The 23,375-nt window shown below is 43.2% G+C and overlaps 2 protein-coding genes across 11 annotated transcripts in view; one reads left to right on the plus strand and one right to left on the minus strand.

The window, feature by feature from the left end:
- LOC138315369 (dynein axonemal heavy chain 5-like) overlaps nt 1-6,442 on the plus strand; it is a 93,237-nt gene extending 86,795 nt beyond the window's left edge. For all 10 annotated transcript variants that reach the window (XM_069256342.1, XM_069256339.1, XM_069256340.1 and 7 more), the window contains 7 exons: nt 699-1,142; nt 1,430-1,656; nt 2,646-2,918; nt 3,219-3,481; nt 3,856-4,225; nt 4,441-4,593; nt 4,932-6,442. In XM_069256342.1, the coding sequence (XP_069112443.1) occupies nt 699-1,142; nt 1,430-1,656; nt 2,646-2,918; nt 3,219-3,481; nt 3,856-4,225; nt 4,441-4,593; nt 4,932-5,318 (2,117 nt within the window). In that variant the 3' untranslated portion in view covers nt 5,319-6,442. The remainder of the gene's footprint in view (nt 1-698; nt 1,143-1,429; nt 1,657-2,645; nt 2,919-3,218; nt 3,482-3,855; nt 4,226-4,440; nt 4,594-4,931) is intronic.
- A 2,424-nt stretch (nt 6,443-8,866) lies between these two features.
- The window catches only part of LOC138315374 (probable ATP-dependent RNA helicase DHX35), a 182,590-nt gene continuing 168,081 nt past the window's right edge, over nt 8,867-23,375 (minus strand). Inside the window, exons 22-24 of the mRNA XM_069256351.1 lie at nt 20,397-20,550; nt 9,314-9,425; nt 8,867-9,018 (exon numbers count right to left, since the gene is read on the minus strand). Coding sequence (XP_069112452.1) covers nt 8,980-9,018; nt 9,314-9,425; nt 20,397-20,550 — 305 coding nt within the window. The 3' untranslated portion in view covers nt 8,867-8,979. The remainder of the gene's footprint in view (nt 9,019-9,313; nt 9,426-20,396; nt 20,551-23,375) is intronic.

Genomic DNA, 23,375 nt, shown 5'->3' on the forward strand with positions numbered 1-23,375 from the left:
TCAGCCCCATCATTTGGCACAATTTGGAATCCCCACCCTATAAGGATGCTACCATTGCATTATGGGTACTATACCACGCTTAGTTGCAGAGAAGAAGTCATTTATATGGAAAAAGCCAAATTGACCCCTTTTGACCCCGCCCCTCAGGCCCCCGGGAGGTCAGACCCATCATTTGTACAATTTTGAATCCCCACCCTATAAGGATGCTACCATTGCATTATGGGTGCTATCTCTTGTTTAGTTTCAGAGAAGAAGTCGTTTTATGGAAATAGCCAAATTGACCCCATTTGACCCCGCCCCTCAGGCCCCCGGGGGGTCAGCCCCATCATTTGTACAATTTTGAATCCCCACCCTATAAGGATGCTACCATTGCATTATGGGTGCTATCCCATACTTGGTTTCAGAGAAGAAGTCGTTTATATGGAAATAGCCAAATTGACCCCTTTTGGCCCCGTCCCTCAGGCCCTGGGGGGATCAACCCCATCATTTGTACAATTTTCAGTTAGTGGCCAATAAGGATGCTACCAGTCAAATTTTGTTGAAATCCGACCAGTGGTTATGGAGAAGAAGTCTATTGTCGACGGACGCCGGACGCTGCGGTATCCCATAAGCTCACCTCGGTCCTTCGGACCCAGTGAGCTAAAAATGTAAAATATTCCTACAGTATTCAATAATATGTAAACTGTTTCTATTATTAGGTGGAGCCTCCCTGGACATGAATGTGGTGACCCCTAAACCTCATAAATGGGTGGTCGATCTCACCTGGCTCAATCTTGTGGAGCTGAGTAACCTTCATCAGTTCTCCGGTATCCTGGAACAGGTGACAAGAAACGAGAAACAGTGGCGTCAATGGTTTGACAAGGACGCACCTGAGGAAGAAGTCATCCCTGATGGCTACAACAACACTCTGGATGTGTTCCGACGTCTGCTACTTGTCCGCTCCTGGTGTCCTGACCGTACCATGGCTCAGGCACGAAAGTATATTGCTGACACGCTCGGTGATAAATACGCTGAAGGTGTCATCCTTGACCTTGAGAAGATGTGGATGGAGAGTGCATCTAGAACACCGCTGGTTTGTCTACTGTCTATGGGGTCTGACCCCACCACTCTCATCGAGGCTCTGGCAAAGAAACTCAAAATTGGTAAGATTTCTAACTGTTTCAAACCAAATTGAGTGTTGAATCTGTTTGCAGGAATGTCACCCAGTGATAATTTTTTTGGAAAAAAGTCTTTATTAGGAAAATATTCACGTTGCTAAATTTACAGCTATTGTTTGATAAATTTTACAGATGTCATTTCAGAAAGAAAACATACCGAAATTCCATCTGAATTTATTTTATTTTAAAAAATGTCATTTAAAAAAAAGGCAAAAATTTATTGAATTACACCAAATATTGTCAGAAAAAAAAAATGTTTTATTTTCCAATAGAGTGTCATGCCATCTCCATGGGACAGGGTCAGGAAGTCCATGCCCGTCGTTTGTTGACCCAGGGTGTCCAGAATGGTGGCTGGCTACTTCTCCAAAACTGTCATCTCAGTTTGGACTACGTAATGGAGGTCCTCGACCAGCTTATCGAAATTGAGAACATCAACGATGAATTCAGAGTTTGGGTCACAACAGAGGTGCATGTGAAGTTCCCCATCAACTTCCTCCAGGTACAGAAAATTTATCATCTCTTATAACGTGTCATCATTTTTGTACAGAAAATTCTGTTATAATGGACGAGTGTAATGTAATATGTAGTGCAATGTAATTATAGTGTAATGTAATTGTAGTGTAATGTAATTGTAGTGTAATGGAATTGTAATGTAATTATAGTGTAATGTAATTGTAGTGTAATGTAATTGTAATGTAATTATAGTGTAATGTAATTATAGTGTAATGTAATTGTAGTGTAATGTAATTGTAGTGTAATGTAATTATAGTGTAATGTAATTGTAGTGTAATGTAATTATAAGGTAATGTAATTATAGTGTAATGTAATTGTAGTGTAATGGAATTGTAATGTAATTATAGTGTAATGTAATTGTAGTGTAATGGAATTGTAATGTAATTGTAGTGTAATGTAATTGTAATGTAATTATAGTGTAATGTAATTTTAGTGTAATGTAATTGTAATGTAATTATAGTGTAATGTAATTGTAATGTAATTGTAGTGTAATGTAATTGTAATGTAATTATAGTGTAATGTATTGTAGTGTAATGTAATTAGAGTGTAATGTAATTGTAGTGTAATGTAATTGTAATGTAATTGTAGTGTAATGTAATTGTAGTGTAATGTAATTGTAATGTAATTGTAGTGTAATGTAATCGTAATGTAATTATAGTGTAATGTAATGTAAGTGCTAAACAATGGACCCAAGGCACAGTATAATTATCATTAGGTCCTGATGCAGGTGATCTGAAATATGGGTTCTTATACGTACCTTAAAAGTCTTCAAACAAAAAATTAATATCTAAATGTACGGCTGAAATAAAAGGACACTGCTTCTTTTTATTATATTTGCGGTTCTGGGAAAAAGTGTGGCAAGTAATAATTAGTCAATTTTTGGTAAAACCTTATTTTTAAAGTGTTTAGGGTGAGTAACCTTTAACATTGTATATCAACAGGAAATGTAATGAACAATTAATGTTTTATTTTCAGACTTCCATTAAGTTCACCAACGAGCCTCCACAGGGTATGAAGGCAGGCCTGAAACGTTCTTACGCAGGAATGACGCAGGATTTCATTGACATCTCCAACATGCCACAGTGGAAGCCAATGTTATACGGTGTGTCCTTCCTCCACTCTGTTGTTCAGGAGCGCAGGAAGTTTGGACCACTCGGATGGAACATCCCGTACGAGTTCAACGCTGCCGATTACAATGCTAGTGTTCAGTTTGTACAGAACCATCTGGATGACATGGATCTGAAGAAGGTAGGTTTTCTTTGTTAGATTCTCTCGAACTTAATTCATCTTAAATAAGCTCTTTTGTATTCTCCAATTCTGGTGTTTTTTTGGTCTATGTGTAAGGATTAAGTCATCCACCCCTAGAGACATGTCTAACCTCTTCAAATTCAAAAGCTGGTGCAGTTCACCATGAATTTGTAGGGTTGGATGGATTAAGAGGATGAAAAGAGTGGAATTTTACTAACAACCATTTCATGGTGATGAAAGTAATGTCTTGGACTATGGAATTTTAGCATTAAAATTTAATGTATCTATTTTGACCTTCAGGGAGTGAATTGGACGAATGTGCGTTACATGTTTGGTGAGATCCAGTATGGTGGTCGTGTCACCGACGACTACGACAAACGTCTGCTCAACACATTCTGTAAGGTGTGGTTCGGGGAGCAGATGTTCCAACCCAACTTTGTCTTTTATAAGGGATACATCATACCAAAATGTAACAAACATGCTGAGTACCTCGAGTTTATCTCAGGGCTTCCAGCAACAGATACGCCTGAGGTGTTCGGTCTCCATGGCAATGCTGATATCACGTAAGTTTCTTTCTTTTAATCAAGGTCGTAGGTCAGTTCTGATTATATACCTAGATTTGTGAAGTCCAGTTTTCAGTATTTGTTTTCATTCAGGTATATTGAAAAGTCATTATTGAATGTAATGAATTTCTTTGTTATTGAATATGAAGGTCGTTACTTATATTTATGGATTATATGTAACAGTAAAGAGCTGAGAAAGAGAGTTTTTGGTCTTTTAATTGTACATTTTCTTAATTCAAATTTGAATAACTTTAGTCAAAGTTCATGGCATTTTATAATGATAACTGAATTCTGTAATTTGTATTTTCATTATTTTGAAAATGAAAATTCAAATTTCCAAAAATACTTTATAATAAGATTTTGTTTTGTTACAGATACCAGAGTCAGACGGCTAAGTCGGTCCTGGACACAATCCTGGAGATCCAACCAAAGGACAGCAGTGGAGGTGGAGGCGAGACACGTGAATCTGTCGTCTACCGTCTCTGTGATGACATGTTAGACAAACTCCCTAATGACTATATCCCATACGAAGTTAGGGCTCGTCTGCAGAAGATGGGTCCATTCCAGCCGATGAATATTTTCTTGAGGCAGGAGATTGACCGTATGCAGAAAGTCATTGCTACCGTACGCTTTACTCTGAATGACCTCAAACTTGCCATTGACGGTACCATCATTATGAGTGAAAATCTACGTGATGCTCTCGACTCTATGTACGATGCCAGGATACCCAAGTTATGGCAGAAGGTAAGTAAACTCTCATTATCATGTGTGTCTCTAACAGTAGTGGAATCTGATAAATATTCAGAACTTTGTTTCATATGATGACAAAAATATAATAGTGCCAATTAAAGGTCATATTCAGATATACAGTGGGATTATTAAAGGAAATTGACTTTACCACGAGTCTTAACAACCTTTGTTTCTATAGCATATTTTAACATGTTTCCCTTTACATTCAGATTTCCTGGGACTCCAGCACACTTGGGTTCTGGTTCACTGAGCTGATTGACAGAAACACCCAATTCCACAACTGGTGTTTCGAGGGTCGACCCAACACATTCTGGATGACTGGATTCTTCAACGCTCAGGGATTCCTTACAGCCATGAGACAGGTTTGTTGTCATACCAACCACAATTTAGTATTTTTTTGTCAAAGTTAAAGGTCAAATATCAAGTAAAGCTCAAGGTCAAATGTGAAGTAAAATTCAAGGTAAAATTTTAAGCATGATTTCTGTGAAGGTCAGGTTTATCAAAGCTTCCATTAAAATGATTATTAAAGATTAAAGTGAAGTTAAGTTCATTTAATTCTTCAGTTAAAGTCAAAGAAAGTTTTAGTTTTAAATTTTGTTATTGGAACCAATCCAAGGAAAGTCAATGTCACAATTTATCCATATAAAAACAATCCTCTTCAGCTGCATGCAGTTAAGACATTTATTTGTTTCTTTCACAGGAAGTGACTCGTGCTCACAAGGGCTGGGCCCTCGACAGCGTCATCCTTCACAATGACGTGACGAGATACAGTCGCGACGATATCACCACACCACCTTCAGAAGGTGTGTACGTGTATGGCCTCTTCCTAGAGGGGGCCGGTTGGGAGCGACGAGGCTGTCGCTTAATCGAACCGAAACCTAAAATTCTGTTTGAGACAATGCCTGTTATCCATATATATGCCATCAACAGCACTGGAGGCCAGGACAGTCGTATGTACTCGTGTCCTATATACAAAAAGCCCCGTAGGACTGACCTTACCTACATCGCAGCGGTCAATCTCAAGACCAATCAGAATCCAGATCACTGGATTCTCCGAGGTGTGGCTCTGCTGTGTGATACTAAATAGACACTCAACCAACAAAAAAACAAACAGATGTTTAAAGCAAGATGTTCATCTTATGTAAAGATTATAAAAATTTCCATCTGTGATAGTAGACATTTTCAGACGAGGACATGTGTCTTATAATGTTATCAATATAGTAATAAATCTTACTACAGAAAATTTTCACGAGTATCAACAAATCTTAGGTGTCTAGAACTCTATAGTGGATTCTCACGGTGAACTAGTTTAGTCATATCATAGATTCAAATAGATTAACTCGGAAGAGAAGGCCTATACAATACTAAACCAAAGTATTTATATAACATATTCCTTTGGCTAACCACTTTTGATAATTCAAACTTAATTTACCATGTATATCCGTCCAGAAATGTTATTTGTGATATGTGTTTATGCCTTTAGAAATGATCAGTCAGTATTGCATATCTATACTTTAAGCCTTTGTCAGATGTAGATTTTTATACATTTTTTAAATACTTTCATTAATTACCTTAATGCATTAAGTTATAGATCCGTCCTTTTTCCCTCTGTATATTTTACAAATATTTATAATGGTACTTCTAGTTACATCCGTCCTGTCCCCAATCTGAATGAATGAAGAGTTTTACGTACCGTGACGCTAAATATAACGTGTCGGGGCACGAGTATTCCCCAATCTGAAAATATGTGATACTTGTAGGTCATTCACCCCTGAAAATTCATAATGAACTGTTCCATCCTTTAGAAGAGCTCAAAGGCGTATACAGGGGTGAATAGGTTGAGAATGGTTCAATGTTAAGTTAGATCCATTTTATATTTTCCCTGTCCACAAATATGTGATATTTACAAATACATATAACAATAGTGGTTTAATTTGATATGTTACAATCATTTAATTGGTTTTCTAAAGATCTGTATAATTTTGAGTTATGGGGAAAACATCTTGACTGTGATAAATTGCCTACATTTTCTCTTCAAACTGTAGAGTTACCTCCCCTGGTCCACAGTATATATAGTGTAGAATCCATATTTATCTATGATTCAAATCTCTCTCTATGTTCAATGTTATTTATATACAAATGCCATTTTTTGGTATCTTGGCTATAGTTGTTTAAAATTTGTTAGAAAATAAAATATTTCATCAAATAAAATGACTTTGTTGTTTTGTTTTAAATAAAATTATTGATATGATATAAACTTTATTTATTTTACATCGAAAGCGAAACAAGTTACCTGGGTATATACATATACTTTATACAATTCACTTTTGATGGCCGGGATGTCAGCATGTGAGGGATCTTAGAGTGGGAGAAACCATTGTGCCTGTAGAAAACCCATGTGATTGGGCAGGTGACCCCTGATCTAATTATAGATGAAAATGAATTTCCTGTATCAAAACAAGTTTGCACAGATTGACTTTCCCATAATTTTTTTTTAAAAATAAAATTACAATCTCAATTTAAGCTTGGTAATTACATATACATATATGACTTGGCAATTACATATATACATATATGACTTGGTAATTACATATACATATATGACTTGGTAATTACATATACATATATGACTTGGTAATTCCATATATACATACAATGTATATGACTTGGTGTTTACATATGCATATATGACTTGGTAATTACATATACATATATGACTTTCGGGAAAGTAAATCACGTATGAATGAAAGTTGGTTTACAGTACCCGGTCAGCAGGATTAAACATATTTAGTAGAAGTGGAAAAACATGGCCAGACAAAGGGTTTGAACCTGGGGATCTCGGGGAGACCTGATGCTTTACTGATAAGAGTTATACATGTACCTGGTCACTGATGATCGACCTAATCCGTAACTCTTCATATGATATTATACAAACAGTTGTATATTAAATCAGTATTTCAGCTTTATGGTCCAGAGCTGAGAGAATCTGTGTACATAAGTCCTTTCTGTATTTTAGTTTGTAGATACTGTTTAAAACAAAGTCAATTGTTTAATAAGACATCTGGCAATGTGTATATAACAACGGTTTGTTTATAATGAAGTGATTGTGTTGGTCCCTACAAGTTAGTTATAGTTGTGTTTTACTGTAAACATGCAAAGCTGTAAAACACACTTAAAACAAAGCTCTGGGAATGGAATCAGTTCGTCATAAACGTAGTTTGTACTGAAGAATTAATACAAAGAAATCATTGAAGTGTTTTAAGTGAAGATTTATTTTATCAAAAAGCATCAACTCTGTATTGATAAAACACCATAAAAGTTCTCAGATTTCTAACCATCACACCAATCAAACTACCTCGCACTCAAATCAAAATATCCTCTTAACAAATATTCTATCTCAACGTGTCATTTTAAAACAACTTTCTTCTGATCATCTCTCTCTCCCTCACACTATATATATCTTAATAGATATTTCAAATAATTTCAACTTATCCTACAGATTCATAAGTAAAATCCTATTAAATATGTGTAAATGTTAGAAATGAACTCATTAGAATTAGCCACTATGTCATCAGGGGTGAAACTTTAATAAGTTAACATAGTCTGCTGTAATTTTATATCAAATGAACGCTTTCATACAACTCCAAATCAACATATTTCATAGATTTAATGTGTAGATAAAATAAATGAACAGTACTGCAGTCATTTCCTTCCATAACCCTGGACTCCTGTATCAAACCCTAAAAATGCCCCTAAAAGTATATTTGTATAAAACTTCTTGAGATCGAGATTTCCTCAATACATCTTTATTTTCATGAAAAGCCAGATACTTCATACAAGTGGATCCAGTACAAAATATTATGTGTTACCATGACTGTTGATATGGGTTATCTTTCTTTGGGTAGAATAGAGCAACATATCAAAATTCAACTCTACAATCAAAATGTCAGTGTTCTGTTATTTGAAACCAACCAAATTTTTCACAGCACAATTCGTTAATCAGATGGAAAAGTCAATGTTGTATTTTGATGAAATATCTTATTGACCGCATCAATCTGAGCTTGCCTCCTGTTTCCAAAGCTCTCACTGTGACCACTATCAGTAGACAGTATAGTGTTGCTCTTCTCCATTATAAGTCTATGTAGAGTATAGCTAAATGGTTCTACAGTAGTCCTAGGGCTCTGACCATCAGTGGTAAGTGTTGGTACCTCTGACCATCAGTGGTAAGTGTTGGTACCTCTGACCATCAGTGGTAAGTGTTGGTACCTCTGACCATCAGTGGTAAGTGTTGGTACTTCTGACCATCAGTGGTAAGTGTTGGTACCTCTGACCATCAGTGGTAAGTGTTGGTACCTCTGACCATCAGTGGTAAGTGTTGGTACCTCTGACCATTAGTGGTAAGTGTTGGTACCTCTGACCATCAGTGGTAAGTGTTGGTACCTCTGACCATCAGTGGTAAGTGTTGGTACCTCTGACCATCAGTGGTAAGTGTTGGTACCTCTGACCATCAGTGGTAAGTGTTGGTACCTCTGACCATCAGTGGTAAGTGTTGGTACCTCTGACCATCAGTGGTAAGTGTTGGTACCTCTGACCATCATGGGTAAGTGTTGGTACCTCGGTTTGGACCTGCATCAGTGGTAAGTGTTGGTACCTCTGTCCAGCAGTGGGCAATAGTGTACCATGGTAATTAGGGATATGCCTTTTTTCAAAATGCTCAATCATTTTTTTCACCCTGAAACTTCGACTTCTCAGTCTTGTTTGGAACGTTTAACTGCAATTTCTCTTTCCTGCAACGGAAATGAAAAAAGAAACATTTGAATATCTGACCACTCAATGTTCTTTAAATGAATTTGAATACCAACATTTAAGGCCGCAGGTAAAAGTGGGGATAAGTTTGGTAAATACATTCAAATCTGTTTATAAATACAATGTATCACCAAACGTACAGAGGAAAATGGTCTTTATAGCCAGGAGGTCTTTATACACAGGTTGGCTTTATACAGAGGTGGTGTCTACGGCAGGTTTTAGCGTATTTACAGTACAGAACTGGGCACTTTGGCGGGGGTGGGAAAACATACTTACTGTACCAAACTGGTAAAAGTGGGGAGCTAGTTCAGCCAGCCAATCGGGATTTATCACGGTGATATCCCTCATGTAGTCCTTGTTCGTTTGTACAACTTCATTAAACACAACCCTGTAATATAAAGATATCGTTTCTGTTATCAACACATAAGATCATTTGGATTCAATGTGTCCTTGTGTAATATTAATCTGAATTAATATCCTTAAAAATAATCAGAGACTATAAGCACTCTGTTAACATATAGCTGACTATTTTCTCATGGTTGATATTTTTGTGGTTTGACAATTTGAGTAAGTTATATATTGTTTTCCAACCAAAGTAAAATAAATAGTTTATAATTACACACATATTTCGTATTTAGCCCTTAGCTTCACATCTGAAAAATAATGATGCACCCTTTGCAAGGATCATCTGAATGATTTGATGTTTGTTGACCAAAGCGATTGACCTTTTAGATTATATCCTGGAGAGGCAGTTGCAGGTAATTTAGGTCTAGGTTGATGGCTTTTCTCTGAGAACTGATCATAACTATTACTAGGATATAAAATAACCAAATATGTAAAGTGATTATCCATAAACTATATAGAATATCCATTCTCATTGGAAGCTGGACTGAACGAGAAATATGTCCGACAAATATAATGCCTTAGGTGTAATAAATTGGAATTATTGTTGAAGCTGATACGTTCACCTGAAGGCTGTTTGTTCGAGTAAACAGGAAGGGGTCAACAAAGCAGGTTACCGTGGGGACAAAACACATAAAGTGACCTCCCTTCATCAATCAATACAAATTAGTGACAGCTATCAAATAAGCCATTGTAATTAACCCATCCATCATTTTTCTCTCCTTGAGTGGATCAAGTTACCATTAAAGTCTTTCAATATGGACATCCAACTCGTAGATTTATATTTAAATTCCACGAGTGTCAATATTTTTTTTCTTCAGTTTATGCATGTCAGTATGAAATAGTTCTGATTTTTTTTAATTGATATGTTTGATACTAAGCTAATTAGTAACCCTGACCCAAAACAGATGTGCAGGACATCTATGCAATTAGCAACTCCTTAATTTCATTTATTTGTTGACAAGGATTTTAAAACCAATTAAAAGAATCAATAAGAATATGCTCCAATAAATGGGGGCTCAATGAATAGCTATCTAAGTCTAGGAAGGGGCAATTGATTATAATATCAACCAGACTCTAATGGTCAAACTCAAATATGGACCAGTATGTATTTAAAGTAAGAACATGGAGTTAAAACCAAAAAAGGATTTTGACAATTGATGGGCTGGGGCACGAGTCTGATATCACTGAAAGGGACTGGGTACGAGGGACTGGGGCATGAGGAGATGGGGCGTGAGGGACTGAGGCATGAGGGGCTGGGGATTGATGGCCTAGGGCACGAAATGTTGGGGCATGAGGGACTGGGGCTTGAGGGGATGGGGTATGAGGGACTGGGGCATGAGGGACTGGGGCATGAGGGACTGGGGCATGAGGGACTGGGGCATGAGGGACTGGGGCATGAGGGGCTGGGGCATGAGGGGCTGGGGCATGAGGGCTGGGGCATGAGGGGCTAGGGCACGAAAAGTTGGGGCCTGAGGGACTGGGTCACGAAATGTTGGGGCATAGGGGCTGGGGCATGAGGGACTGGGGCTTTAGGAAATGAGGCATGAGGGGATGGGGCATGAGGGGCTGTGGCATGAGTGGATGGGGCATGCGGGGTTTGGGGCTGAAGGGACTGGGGCATGAGGGGCTGGGGCATAAGGGACTGGGGTATGGGTATGAGGGGATGGGGCATGAGGGACTGGGGCTTGAGGGGATGGGGCATGAGGGACTGGGGCATAAGGGATTGGAGCTTGAGGGATGGGGCATGGGGCTGGGAAGGACTGGGGCATGAGGGGATGATGCATGAGAGACTGGGGCATGAGGGACTGGGGTATGATGGACTGGGGCATGAGGGACTGGGGCATGTGGGGGCTGGGGCATGATGGGGCTGGGGCATGAGGGGCTGGGGCATAAGGGACTGGGGCATGAGGGGCTGGGGCATGAGGGGCTGGGGCACGAAAAGTTGGGGCCTGAGGGACTGGGGCACGAAATGTTGGGGTATGAGGGGATGGGGCATGAGGGACTGGGGCTTGAGGAAATGAGGCATGAGGGGATGGGGCATGAGGGGCTGTGGCATGAGGGACTGGGGCATGAGTGGATGGGGCATGAGGGGATGGGCTGAGGGGCTGGGGCATGAGGGACTGGGGCATGGGTGGATGGGGCATGAGGGACTTGGGGTATGAGGGGCTGGGGCATGAGGGATTGGAGCTGAGGGGATGGGGCATGAGGGACTGGGGCATGAGGGACTGGGGTATGAGGGGCTGGGGCATGAGGGACTGGGGCATTAGGGACTGGGGCATGAGGGACTGGGGCATGAGGGGCTGGGGCATGAGGCACTGGGGCTCAGGGCCTGGGGCACGAAATGTTAGGGCATGAGGGGCTGAGGCATGAGGGACGGGCATGAGGGACTGGGGCATGAGGGACTGGGGCATGAGGGGGCTGGGGCATGAGGGACTGGGGCATGAGGGACTGGGGCATGAGGGACTGGGGCATGAGGGGCTGGGGCATGAGGGACTGGGGTATGAGGGACTGGGGCATGAGGGGCTGGGGCATGAGGGACTGGGGCATGAGGGGCTGGGGCATGAGGGACTGGGGTATGAGGACTGGGGCATGAGGGACTGGGGCATGAGGGGCTGGGGCATGAGGGACTGGGGCTTGAGGGGCTGGGGCATGAGGGGCTGGGGCATGAGGGGCTGGGGCAGGGGAGGGGCATGAGGGACTGGGGCATGAGGGGACTGGGGCATGAGGGACTGGGGCATGAGGGGCTGGGCGCATTGATGAGGGACTGGGGCATGAGGGGACTGGGGCATGAGGGACTGGGGTATGAGGGGATGGGGCATGAGGGGCTGGGGCATGAGGGGTTGTAACATGAGGGGCCGGGGCATGAGGGACTGGGGCATGAGAGGATGGGGCATGAGGGACTGGGCATGAGGGCTGGGGCATGAGGGGCTGGGACACTGATGGACTGGGGCATGAGGGGCTGGGGCACGAGGGGCTGTGCACGAAGGATGGGGCATGAGGGGACTGGGGCATGTGGGGCTGGGGCATGAGGGACTGGGGCTTGAGGGCTGGGGCACGAGGGGCTGGGCACGAGGGGATGGGGCACAAGGGGATGGGACATGACTGGGGCATGAGGGGATGGGGCATAGGGACTGGGGCATGAGGGGCTGGGGCATGAGGGACTGGGGTATGAGGGGCTGGGGCATGAGGGACTGGGGCATGAGGGGATGGGGCATGAGGGGACTGGGGCATGAGGGGATGGGGCATGAGGGGCTGGGGCATAAAGGGTGGGGCATGAGGGGGATGGGCATGAGGGACTGGGGCATGAGGGGATGGGGCATGAGGGACTGGGGCATGGGGACTAGGGGGCATGAGGGCTGGGACACAATGGACTGGGGCATGAGGGGCTGGGGGTATGAGGGGCTCGTGCACGAAGGAATTGGGCATGAGGGACTGGGCATGTGGGGCTGGGGCATGAGGGACTGGGGCTTGAGGGGCTGGGGCATGAGGGCTGGCACTGGGGCTGATGGGAGGGGCTGGGGCAGAGGGGATGGGGCATGAGGGACTGGGGCATGAGGGGGCTGGGGCATGAGGGACTGGGGCATGATAGGGACTGGGGCATGAGGGACTGGGGCATGAGGGACTGGGGCATGAGGGGACTGGGGTGAGGGTGGGGCATGAGGGACTGGGGCATAAGGGGATGGGGCATGAGGATGAGGGGACTGGGGCATGAGGGGATGGGGCATGAGGGACTGGGGGCATGAGGGCTGGGGATGAGGGGCTGGGGCATGAGGGACGGGGCATAGGGATGGGGCATGAGGGACTGGGGCATGAGGGGACTGGGGCATGAGGGACTGGGGCATGAGGGACTGGGGCATGAGGGGCTGGGGCATGAGGGGGCTGGGGCACAAGGGGCTGGGGCATGAGGGGCTGGGGCATGAGGGGCTGGGGCATGAGGGACTGGGCATGAGGGGCATGAGGGATGGGCATGAGGGACTGGGGCATGAGGGGACTGGGCATGGGCTGGGCATGAGGGACTGGGGCATGAGGGGCTGGGGCATGAGGGGCTGGGGCAGAAGGGGATTGGGGCATGAGGGGCTGGGGCATGAGGGCTGGGGCATGAGGGTGTGGCATAGGGACTGGGGCACTTGAGGGGCTGGGGCATGAGGGACTGGGGCATGAGGGGCTGGGGCATGAGGGACTGGGGCATGAGGGGACTGGGGCATGAGGGGATAGGGCATGAGGGCTGGGGCATGAGGGACTGGGGCATGAGGGGGCTGGGGCATGAGGGGATGGGGCATGAGGGATGGGGCATGAGGGGCTGGGGCATGAGGGACTGGGGATGAGGGGATGGGGCATGAGGGACTGGGGCATGAGGGGATGGGGCATGAGGGACTGGGGCCAGATGAGGGGCATGAGGGGATGGGGCATGAGGGACTGGGGCATGAGGGACTGGGGCATGAGGGATGGGGCATGAGGGGCTGGGGCATGAGGGACTGGGGCATGAGGGTGGGGCATGGGGCTGGGCATGAGGGGATGGGGCATGAGGGACTGGGGCATGAGGGGCTGGGGCATGAGGGACTGGGGTATGAGGGGCTGGGGCATGAGGGACTGGGGCATGAGGGGCTGGGGCATGAGGGACTGGGGCATGAGGGATGGGGCTTGAGGGGCTGGGGCATGAGGGACTGGGGCATGAGGGGATGGGGCATGAGGGACTGGGGCATGAGGGGCTGGGGCATGAGGGACTGGGGCATGAGGGGCTGGGGCATGAGGGGACTGGGGCATGAGGGGCTGGGGCATGAGGGCTGGGGCATGAGGGACTGGGGCATGAGGGACTGGGGCATGAGGGGCTGGGGCATGAGGGACTGGGGCATGAGGGGCTGGGGCATGAGGGGCTGGGGCATGAGGGGACTGGGGCATGAGGGGCTGGGGCATGAGGGATGATGGGGCATGAGGGGTGGGGCATGAGGGACTGGGGCATGAGGGGCTGGGGCATGAGGGACTGGGGCAATGAGGGACTGGGCATGAGGGACTGGGGCATGAGGGGACTGGGGCATGAGGGGCTGGGGCATGAGGGACTGGGGCATGAGGGGCTGGGGCACTGGGGCAATGAGGGGCTGGGGCATGAGGGGCTGGGGCACGAAGGGCATGAGGGTGGGCATGAGGGGATGGGGCATGAGGGGATGGGGCATGAGGGACTGGGGCATGAGGGCTGGGGCATGAGGGACTGGGGCATGAGGGGGCTGGGGCTAGGGCGAGGGGCTGGGGCATGAGGGATGGGGCATGAGGGACTGGGGCATGAGGGGATGGGGCATGAGGGGATGGGGCATGAGGGGCTGGGGCATGAGGGGACTGGGGCATGAGGGACTGGGGCATGAGGGGCTGGGGCATGTGGGCTGGGGCATGAGGGACTGGGGCTTGAGGGGCTGGGGCATGAGGGGACTGGGGCATGAGGGGCTGGGGCACGAGGGCTGGGGCATGAGGGGATGGGGCATGAGGGGATGGGGCATGAGGGACTGGGGCATGAGGGGCTGGGGCGATGAGGGACTGGGGTATGAGGGGCTGGGGCATGAGGGACTGGGGTATGAGGGGATGGGGCATGAGGGGCTGGGGCATAAGGGGGTTGTAACATGAGGGGACTGGGGCATGAGGGACTGGGGCATGAGGGATGGGGCATGAGGGACTGGGCATGAGGGTCAGGGCATGAGGGGCTGGGACACAATGGACTGGGGCATGAGGGGCTGGGGCACGAGGGGCTGGGCACGAAGGGGACTGGGGCATGAGGGGCTGGGGCATGTGGCTGGGGCATGAGGGGCTGGGGCTTGAGGGGCTGGGGCACGAGGGGCTGGGGCATGAGGGATGGGGCACAGGGGATGGGGCATGAGGGACTGGGGCATGAGGGGACTGGGGCATGAGGGGCTGGGGCATGAGGGGCTGGGGCATGAGGGGACTGGGGACATGAGGGGATGGGGCATGAGGGACTGGGGCATGGGGTTGGGGCATGAGGGACTGGGGCATGAGGGGCTGGGGCATGAGGGGACTGGGGGCTATGAGGGGATGGGGCATGAGAGGGACTGGGGCATAGGGGATGGGGCATGAGGGACTGGGGCATGAGGGGATGGGGCATGAGGGACTGGGGCATGAGGGGTGGGGCATGAGGGGCTGGGGCATGAGGGGACTGGGGCATGGGACTGGGGCATGAGGGGGCATGGGGGGGACTGGGGTGAGGGGTTGGGGCATGAGGGGCTCGGACACGAAGGAATGGGGCATGAGGGGCTGGGGCATGAGGGGCTGGGGCACGAAGGATTGGGCATGAGGGGCTGGGGCATGAGGGGCTGGGGCTTGAGGGGATGAGGGAATGGGGCATGAGCTTGATATCATTGAGGGAGCAGGGGATTGAGGGTTTGGGACATAAGGGGTTGGGGCATAAGGGGTTGGGGCAAGAGGGAATGGGGCATGAGGGGCTGGGGCTTGAGGAGCTGGGACACGAGAAAATGGGGAATGAGGGGCTGGGCCATGAGGGACTGGGGCAACGAATGGCTGAGGCATGAGGGGAAGGAGCATAAGGGGCTGAAGCACGAGGGGATAGGAAATGATGGGATGGGGCATAAGGGATTGGTGCATGAGCTTGACATCATTGAGGGGGTTGGGATTGAGATGCAGGAACACGAGAGACTGGGGCATGAGGAGCTGGGACACAAGGGGCTGGGGCACAAGGGACTGTGGCACAAGGGGATGGGGCATGAGGGATTGGGGCATGAGGGGCTGGGGCACGAGGGGCTGGGGCACGAGGGGCTAGGGCACTAGGGGATGGGGCATGAGAGGATGGGATATGAGGGGATGGGATATGAGGCTGATACTACTGAAGGGGGTCTGGGACATGAGATTAGTATCAACAAGAGATCCAAGAGGAATCATGGCACCCACAAAAGAATGATCTAAGTCTGACAATAGAAGGAAGGATCTTTTCTCTGCATTTCCAACTTTTATTTCATACTAAAAATGAAATTTGAGAAAGATCTTTCCATAGTTTCTGAGATATAGAGCAGTAACAAATTTCAATTATCAAAATCCAAGATGGTTACCTGTCTGCCATCTTGTTGACCGATTGGTCCCAAAATGCAATATGCATAACTAGGGACCTAGGGAAACCTGCTCATGAAAATTGATACAGATCCTTTCAGTACTTTGAGAAATAGCAATAACAAACTTCAATTATCAAAATCCAAGATGGTGTCCTGTCGGCCATCTTGTTTACCGATTAGTACAAAAATGCAATATGCACATCTAGGGATCTAGGGGAACATGCACATGGAATTTGAGACATAGCTCTTCAGTACATTTATGAGAAATAGCGGTAACAATCTTCAATAAGAGGCCCAAGAGGCCTTGACGGTCACCTCAGTGCTGATACAGAAAGAGCATTGCAAAGTTGGTTCAAATCTGTAAAAAGTATTTACGAATTAGAATAAACTTTAAAGTTGAACCTTCCTATTAGAATTATTTTTTTTTGTTTTCATTTTGATAGTTAGTGTATTATGTTACCAAACCTTATGCTTAAAATTCCAATTTGCTTTGCAAACATTAAACAACAAAACCAAACTAGAAGTCAATCAGTGTCAGTGATTTTATAAATTTCACTTTTTAATATATGGAGATTATTTGGTTCCATCAAACCTGTGAATTCAGAAGAAGATTTTTGAAATTTTAGCTGTTTTGACCCATTTTGGACCCGCCCCTCTGGCCCCTGGGAGTCAGCCAGGACCAATATGGAATGGTGTTAGAATGCTATTTCAGGCTAATAATTCTAACCCAGTTTGTCACATTTCCTATTAAAACTAAGCAAATAATGTTCATAAATGTGCTTTTCCTATATAAACTATAGTAAATTTGACTCCCTCCCAAGGGGAAAATCTGAGATCCCAGAGCCATGAAATTCACACATTTTGTAAAGGGCCTTTAAAGACCTTTCAAATTATGAAGAGTATTTGGTTCCATCGAATCTGTGAATTCAGATGAAAGATTTATGAAAATCTAGCCAATTCGACCCCTTTTGGCCCCGCCCCTCTGGCCCCTGGGGGTCGACCAGGACCAATATGGAATGGTGTTAAAATGCTATTTCAGGCTAATAATTCTAACCCAGTTTGTCACATTTCCTATTAAAACTAAGCAAATAATGTTCATAAATGTGCTTTTCCTATATAAACTATAGTAAATTTGACTCCCTCCCCAGGGGAACATCTGAGATCCCAGAGCCATGAAATTCAGACATTTTGTAAAGGGCCTTTAAAGACCCCTTTTGGCCCCGCCTCTCTGGCCCCTGGGGGTTGGCCAGGACCAATATGGATATGGTGTTAAAATGTTATTTCAGGCTAATAATTCTAAATGTGTTTTTCCAATATAAACTATAGTAAACTTGACCCCCCTCCCCAGGGGGAAACACAAGACCCCAGGGTCATATGATTCACAATTTTTGTAAAGGACCTTAAGACCTTTCCATCTATGAAGAGTATTTGATTCTACCAGTTCCAGAATTTCAGAAGAAATTTTTTGAAGTTTTGGCCTATTTGACCCCTTTTGGCCCCACCCCTAAGGCACCTGGGGGTCAGTCATAGAAAATTTGTTAATAGGATTCAATGGCCATCTCATAGGGATAATTCTGACAACATTTGACTAATTTCCTATTACAAATGACCAAATAATGCTCAAAAATGTGTTTTCCCAATATACAATAAACTTAACGCCCTCCCCAGGGGGAAACCTTAGACCCCAGGGTCATACTATTCACAATTTTTTGTACAGGGCCTTGGGATCTTTCTATCTATGAAATGAATCACATCTGTGAGTGGAGAAGAAGATTTTTGAAATTTTAGCCAATCTTACCCCTTTTGGGCCCTCCCAACAGCCCCTTGGGGGGTGGGGGTCATATAATTTGCCTTATGCCTTAAAAGATTTGTGCAAAATTTCATTGATATTGCTTCAGCGGTTTTGGAGAAGAAGTCAAAAATGTAAATTGGTTACGGACACACGACGTACGATGGACGACGGACGACGCATGATGACGGAGAAAAGGCGATTAGAAAAGGTCACCTGAGACCAACATGGCATCCTGTCGGCCATCTTATTCACCGATCAGTCCAAAAATGCAATATGCACAACTACGATCCTTGGGGAACATGCATGTAAAATGTAAAAATTGAGACAGATCCCTTCAGTACTTTCTGAGAAATAGCGGTTAACAAGAATTGTTAACGGATGGAAGGACAGAAGGACAGACGCCAGGATGGACGACAGACCACAGATGAAAGGCGATTTGAATAGCCCACCATAGAGGGGGGGAGGGCAGAACATGAAAAGCTGGGGCACAAAGCTTTATACCATTGGGGAAGTTTGAGCATGAACATTATACAGTAAATCAGGAATGGGGTATAAACCTTTTAATATACATGGGAGAGGGAGGGACATCAGATACTATTGGAGGGGGGGGGTATTTCACTGAGATTATAAAGATTTAGTCTTACATTGTAAGAGCATCATGATCCTGATACCAGTGGTGGAGTTTGTTAATATCATACCACTGATAGAGTTGTGCAAGGATTGGACAATTATAATGTGTTTCCAATTTGTTAATATCATACCACTGATAGAGTTGTGCAAGGATTGAACAATTGTAATGTGTTTCCAGTTTGTTAATATCATACCACTGATAGAGTTGTGCAAGGATTGGACAATTATAATGTGTTTCCAGTTTGTTAATATCATACCACTGATAGAGTTGTGCAAGGATTGGACAATTATAATGTGTTTCCAGTTTGTTAATATCATACCACTGAAAGAGTTGTGTAAGGATTGGACAATTATAATGTGTTTCCAGTTTGTTAATATCATACCACTGATAGAGTTGTGCAAGGATTGGACAATTGTAATGTGTTTCCAGTTTGTTAATATCATACCACTGATAGAGTTGTGCAAGGATTGGACAATTATAATGTGTTTCCAGTTTGTTAATATCATACCACTGATAGAGTTGTGCAAGGATTGGACAATTGTAATGTGTCTCCAGTTTGTTAATATCATACCACTGATAGAGTTGTACAAGGATTGGACAATTGTAATGTGTTTCCAGTTTGTTAATATCATACCACTGATAGAGTTGTACAAGGATTGGACAATTATAATGTGTTTCCAGTTTGTTAATATCATACCACTGATAGAGTTGTGCAAGGATTGGACAATTATAATGTGTTTCCAGTTTGTTAATATCATACCACTGATAGAGTTGTGCAAGGATTGGACAATTATAATGTGTTTCCAGTTTGTTAATATCATACCACTGATAGAGTTGTGCAAGGATTGGACAATTATAATGTGTTTCCAGTTTGTTAATATCATACCACTGATAGAGTTGTACAAGGATTGGACAATTATAATGTGTTTCCAGTTTGTTAATATCATACCACTGATAGAGTTTTACAAGGATTGGACAATTATAATGTGTTTCCAGTTTGTTAATATCATACCACTGATGTTTGCAAGGATGGACATTATATGTGTTTCCAGTTTGTTAATATCATACTGATAGAGTTGTGCAAGGATTGGACAATTATAATGTGTTTCCAGTTTGTTAATATCATACCACTGATAGAGTTGTGCAAGGATTGGACAATTATAATGTGTTTCCAGTTTGTTAATATCATACCACTGATAGAGTTGTGCAAGGATTGGACAATTATAATGTGTTTCCAGTTTGTTAATATCATACCACTGATAGAGTTGTGCAAGGATTGGACAATTATAATGTGTTTCCAGGGCATATGAACATGAAGCAAAGAAATGTGCATAAAATACAAAGATATGGGATTGGCTTAAACCTTAGAATTTTTTCCTATAGGGGACATGAACTTGACCTTTTATTTAGGGACACTTATTATGTGAATATGACATGTTTCTATAGGAAAATGTCAATGATCTTTACCATTGGGGAGGTTTCTCTACAGCTAACACAGACGTTGGGTGGATATGGAGTGGGTGGTCATCTCGGACTGACCGGTACTCTCCAGTGTAGTGTAGATAGGCTGCATTGGCAAAAAACCCAGATGTGATACAGCGGCGTAGTTTGTCAACATTTTCTGAAAGACAAAAATATATACATTTGTACATTAAAAAAATAACGAATTAGTTTAAAGCGAGCAATGTCATGTAAAATTGAACTGAGATGTTTTGCAGGTTTTCCCTTGTTTGTATAACAACAATTTATAAGTGACATTGTTCTCTAAGCAGTTGCTGGTTTTTTTCTGTAAAATACTTACAAAACGTAATACATGTATTGAAATATTAATTGGGGGCATTTGAGAGCTTTTTATACCTGTATACTGGTACATTCAAAAATAGTATATCATGAAAAAATTCAAAATTTCAAAATCTATACAATAGTATTGGAGAAGTAAGGGTTTTTGTTCCCAAATGATAAAACAATTGTGATCTTTCTCAAACTTCACTCCCTGATTGCATTTATGATGTTATTTCAACCTATAATGGTGGAAAAATGCTTTCAGATTTTTTTTTTCTTCCAACATAACCTATATGTAATGTAGGGTAACTGTGAACTATGCATGTAACTATGAATTAATTTTCTGTGGGATTCTAACCGCAAATTAAATTGCTGTTATCGAGTACAATTAACAGTATAATCCTTAGAATATGCAGACATTATTGTGTAAAAAGGCATCAGAAATTCCTGTAGCTTAGTTTGTCCCCAGTTGGCTATAATCCTGCATACCAAAGCATTCTAATCTCAAATTATTCTAAAACCTCTTACTACATAGTTAAAACAATAATTGAAAATATTTCGTCATTATAATTTAATAACAAAATTAATACTTCGATCATCTCTATTGCACTTAATAAGATCCCATGAGCACATCTTCTTTCACAAATCAACATTAAGATTGCACTTAATGTCTAAAACAATTTGTTTTAATTAAGAGTATAAGTACAGGTATTTGGATGGCAGACGATGCTACAGAAAGACCAGGTACTCTGTTAGACAGGACTACATGCACAGGTAGATTACGTGAAAATTGCACAGGTAGATTACATAACAATTTAAATGTGGTGCACCAGTAAACCGAACATGCACTTTCTGGAAGTCAAGGTTCTTGTAGTTAAATAGATAATGGAACTTTAATGAACTCATAACATGAATGCCTTTCCATTGATTTAATGGTCTTTTTTTATACTAAATTATATGATAGTTATAATGGTGAAGCAGTATAGAAGCTTATTACTTTGAAACGCCTGGTCTCTTCTCATTTTATATATGTATTTAACAACTTCCATACAAAACAATTAACAGTATACTGTAATTATCTTTAAATCAAAATTCTGCAATTCCTTCTACAAAATCTGTCTAAGACCACCTCTGTATAAAGACCACCTGCTTAATAAAACCATTTTCTTTGGGTTGTAATTTGTTGCACTTTTTAACCCAATCTGACCTTTCAAAGACTTTTTTCTGTGTGGCTTGGATTTTATTTACAGGTTTGACGTAACATATTTCTTTCTACCAGTAAGCTGAATATATCTAAACAGTATCTTATCAATCATTAAATGATTTTTCAGACCTGTAAGTTTATTTTTTTCATTCCCTCGGTACCTCTCAGGTGTGCTTTAAATAGGTATGTTAAATTACAGGTAAGCTTCAGGTGAGAAACACCATGATTATACAGATATCGCAGGGATGCACTAAATGAACTGATACCAGACCATTCTCTGCTTCCATCAAAATATCATGATTCAACTAATCCACATAATTATCCCCATTATATACGGGGGAGTACATACAGAAATCATGGATTACGCATAAAAACACAAATCTGACCCGATACTTTCTAGTTCTCGACCTTGTTAACATAAGCCACAATACAAGGGTACACCAAGTAAATATGTAGTCTGTACCTGTTAAACATACTTCTGGCCAGAAGTCGAATGTGTAGAAAACACTTGTTTGTATCATTACAAATTAATAAATTCCTTACTACTTGAACTCTGTCTATAATATACTCCAGTTCATTAATTGGGGGCGTCTGTTTTAAGGCGAATATTTACAACCACTTAAGATGGATCAAACAAGACACCTTTTTTATCTTCACGACTAAAGAGTTTACATTCTATACATGTTACGGAATAATTAAAGAATCTAGTTTGTCTTACACTACAAATGCCATTACATGTTAAATCTATTTACTTACAACAACACTATATATCAATGAAGAAATGAATTAGTAATGTACTTATTCCTTTAATTTCAACAATTTTTTACTTAATTGGGATAAAAAGGGACTAAATGAGTGATGTACTTACATAACATATTTCATTAATCAGACAATTTTACAACTTTATTGATTTTCCATTTCATTCAGGAAAACTTACAGTAACTGTAAAAATGAACAACTTACAGTAACTGTAAAAAATGAACAACTTACGGTAACTGTAAAAATGAACAAATTACTGTAATTGTAAAAATGAACAACTTACTGTGACTGTAGAAATAAACAACTTGCTGTAACAAATTACTTTTTAGAGTGCAATCATATTTCACATACTTCACAGGTTAAGCAAAAAATTAAATTGCCATGAAAAAGTTCCCAATACAGGTAAAACCAAAAAAGTCGAAATTGTGCAAATACCATGAAAAAGTTAATAGCCATGAAAAACATGAGGCCCAAGGGCCTTAACAGTCATCTGAATATCTTGGCAATAATATCATATAGATATATATCATATAGATCATATAGAAAATTAATTAGATATCGTATCATGGTAGCCATCTTCAATTTGGGATCAATCTGAAATGTAACAATACTTTGTCGGAACCATGTCAGGATATTTTCATGCAAGTTTCAGCCAAATCGCACCAGTCGAACTTGAGAAGAAGTTCAAAATGTGTTTTCAA

The sequence above is a fragment of the Argopecten irradians genome, chromosome 2 (assembly GCF_041381155.1).
Source record: "Argopecten irradians isolate NY chromosome 2, Ai_NY, whole genome shotgun sequence".
Classification (NCBI taxonomy): Eukaryota; Metazoa; Mollusca; class Bivalvia; order Pectinida; family Pectinidae; genus Argopecten; species Argopecten irradians.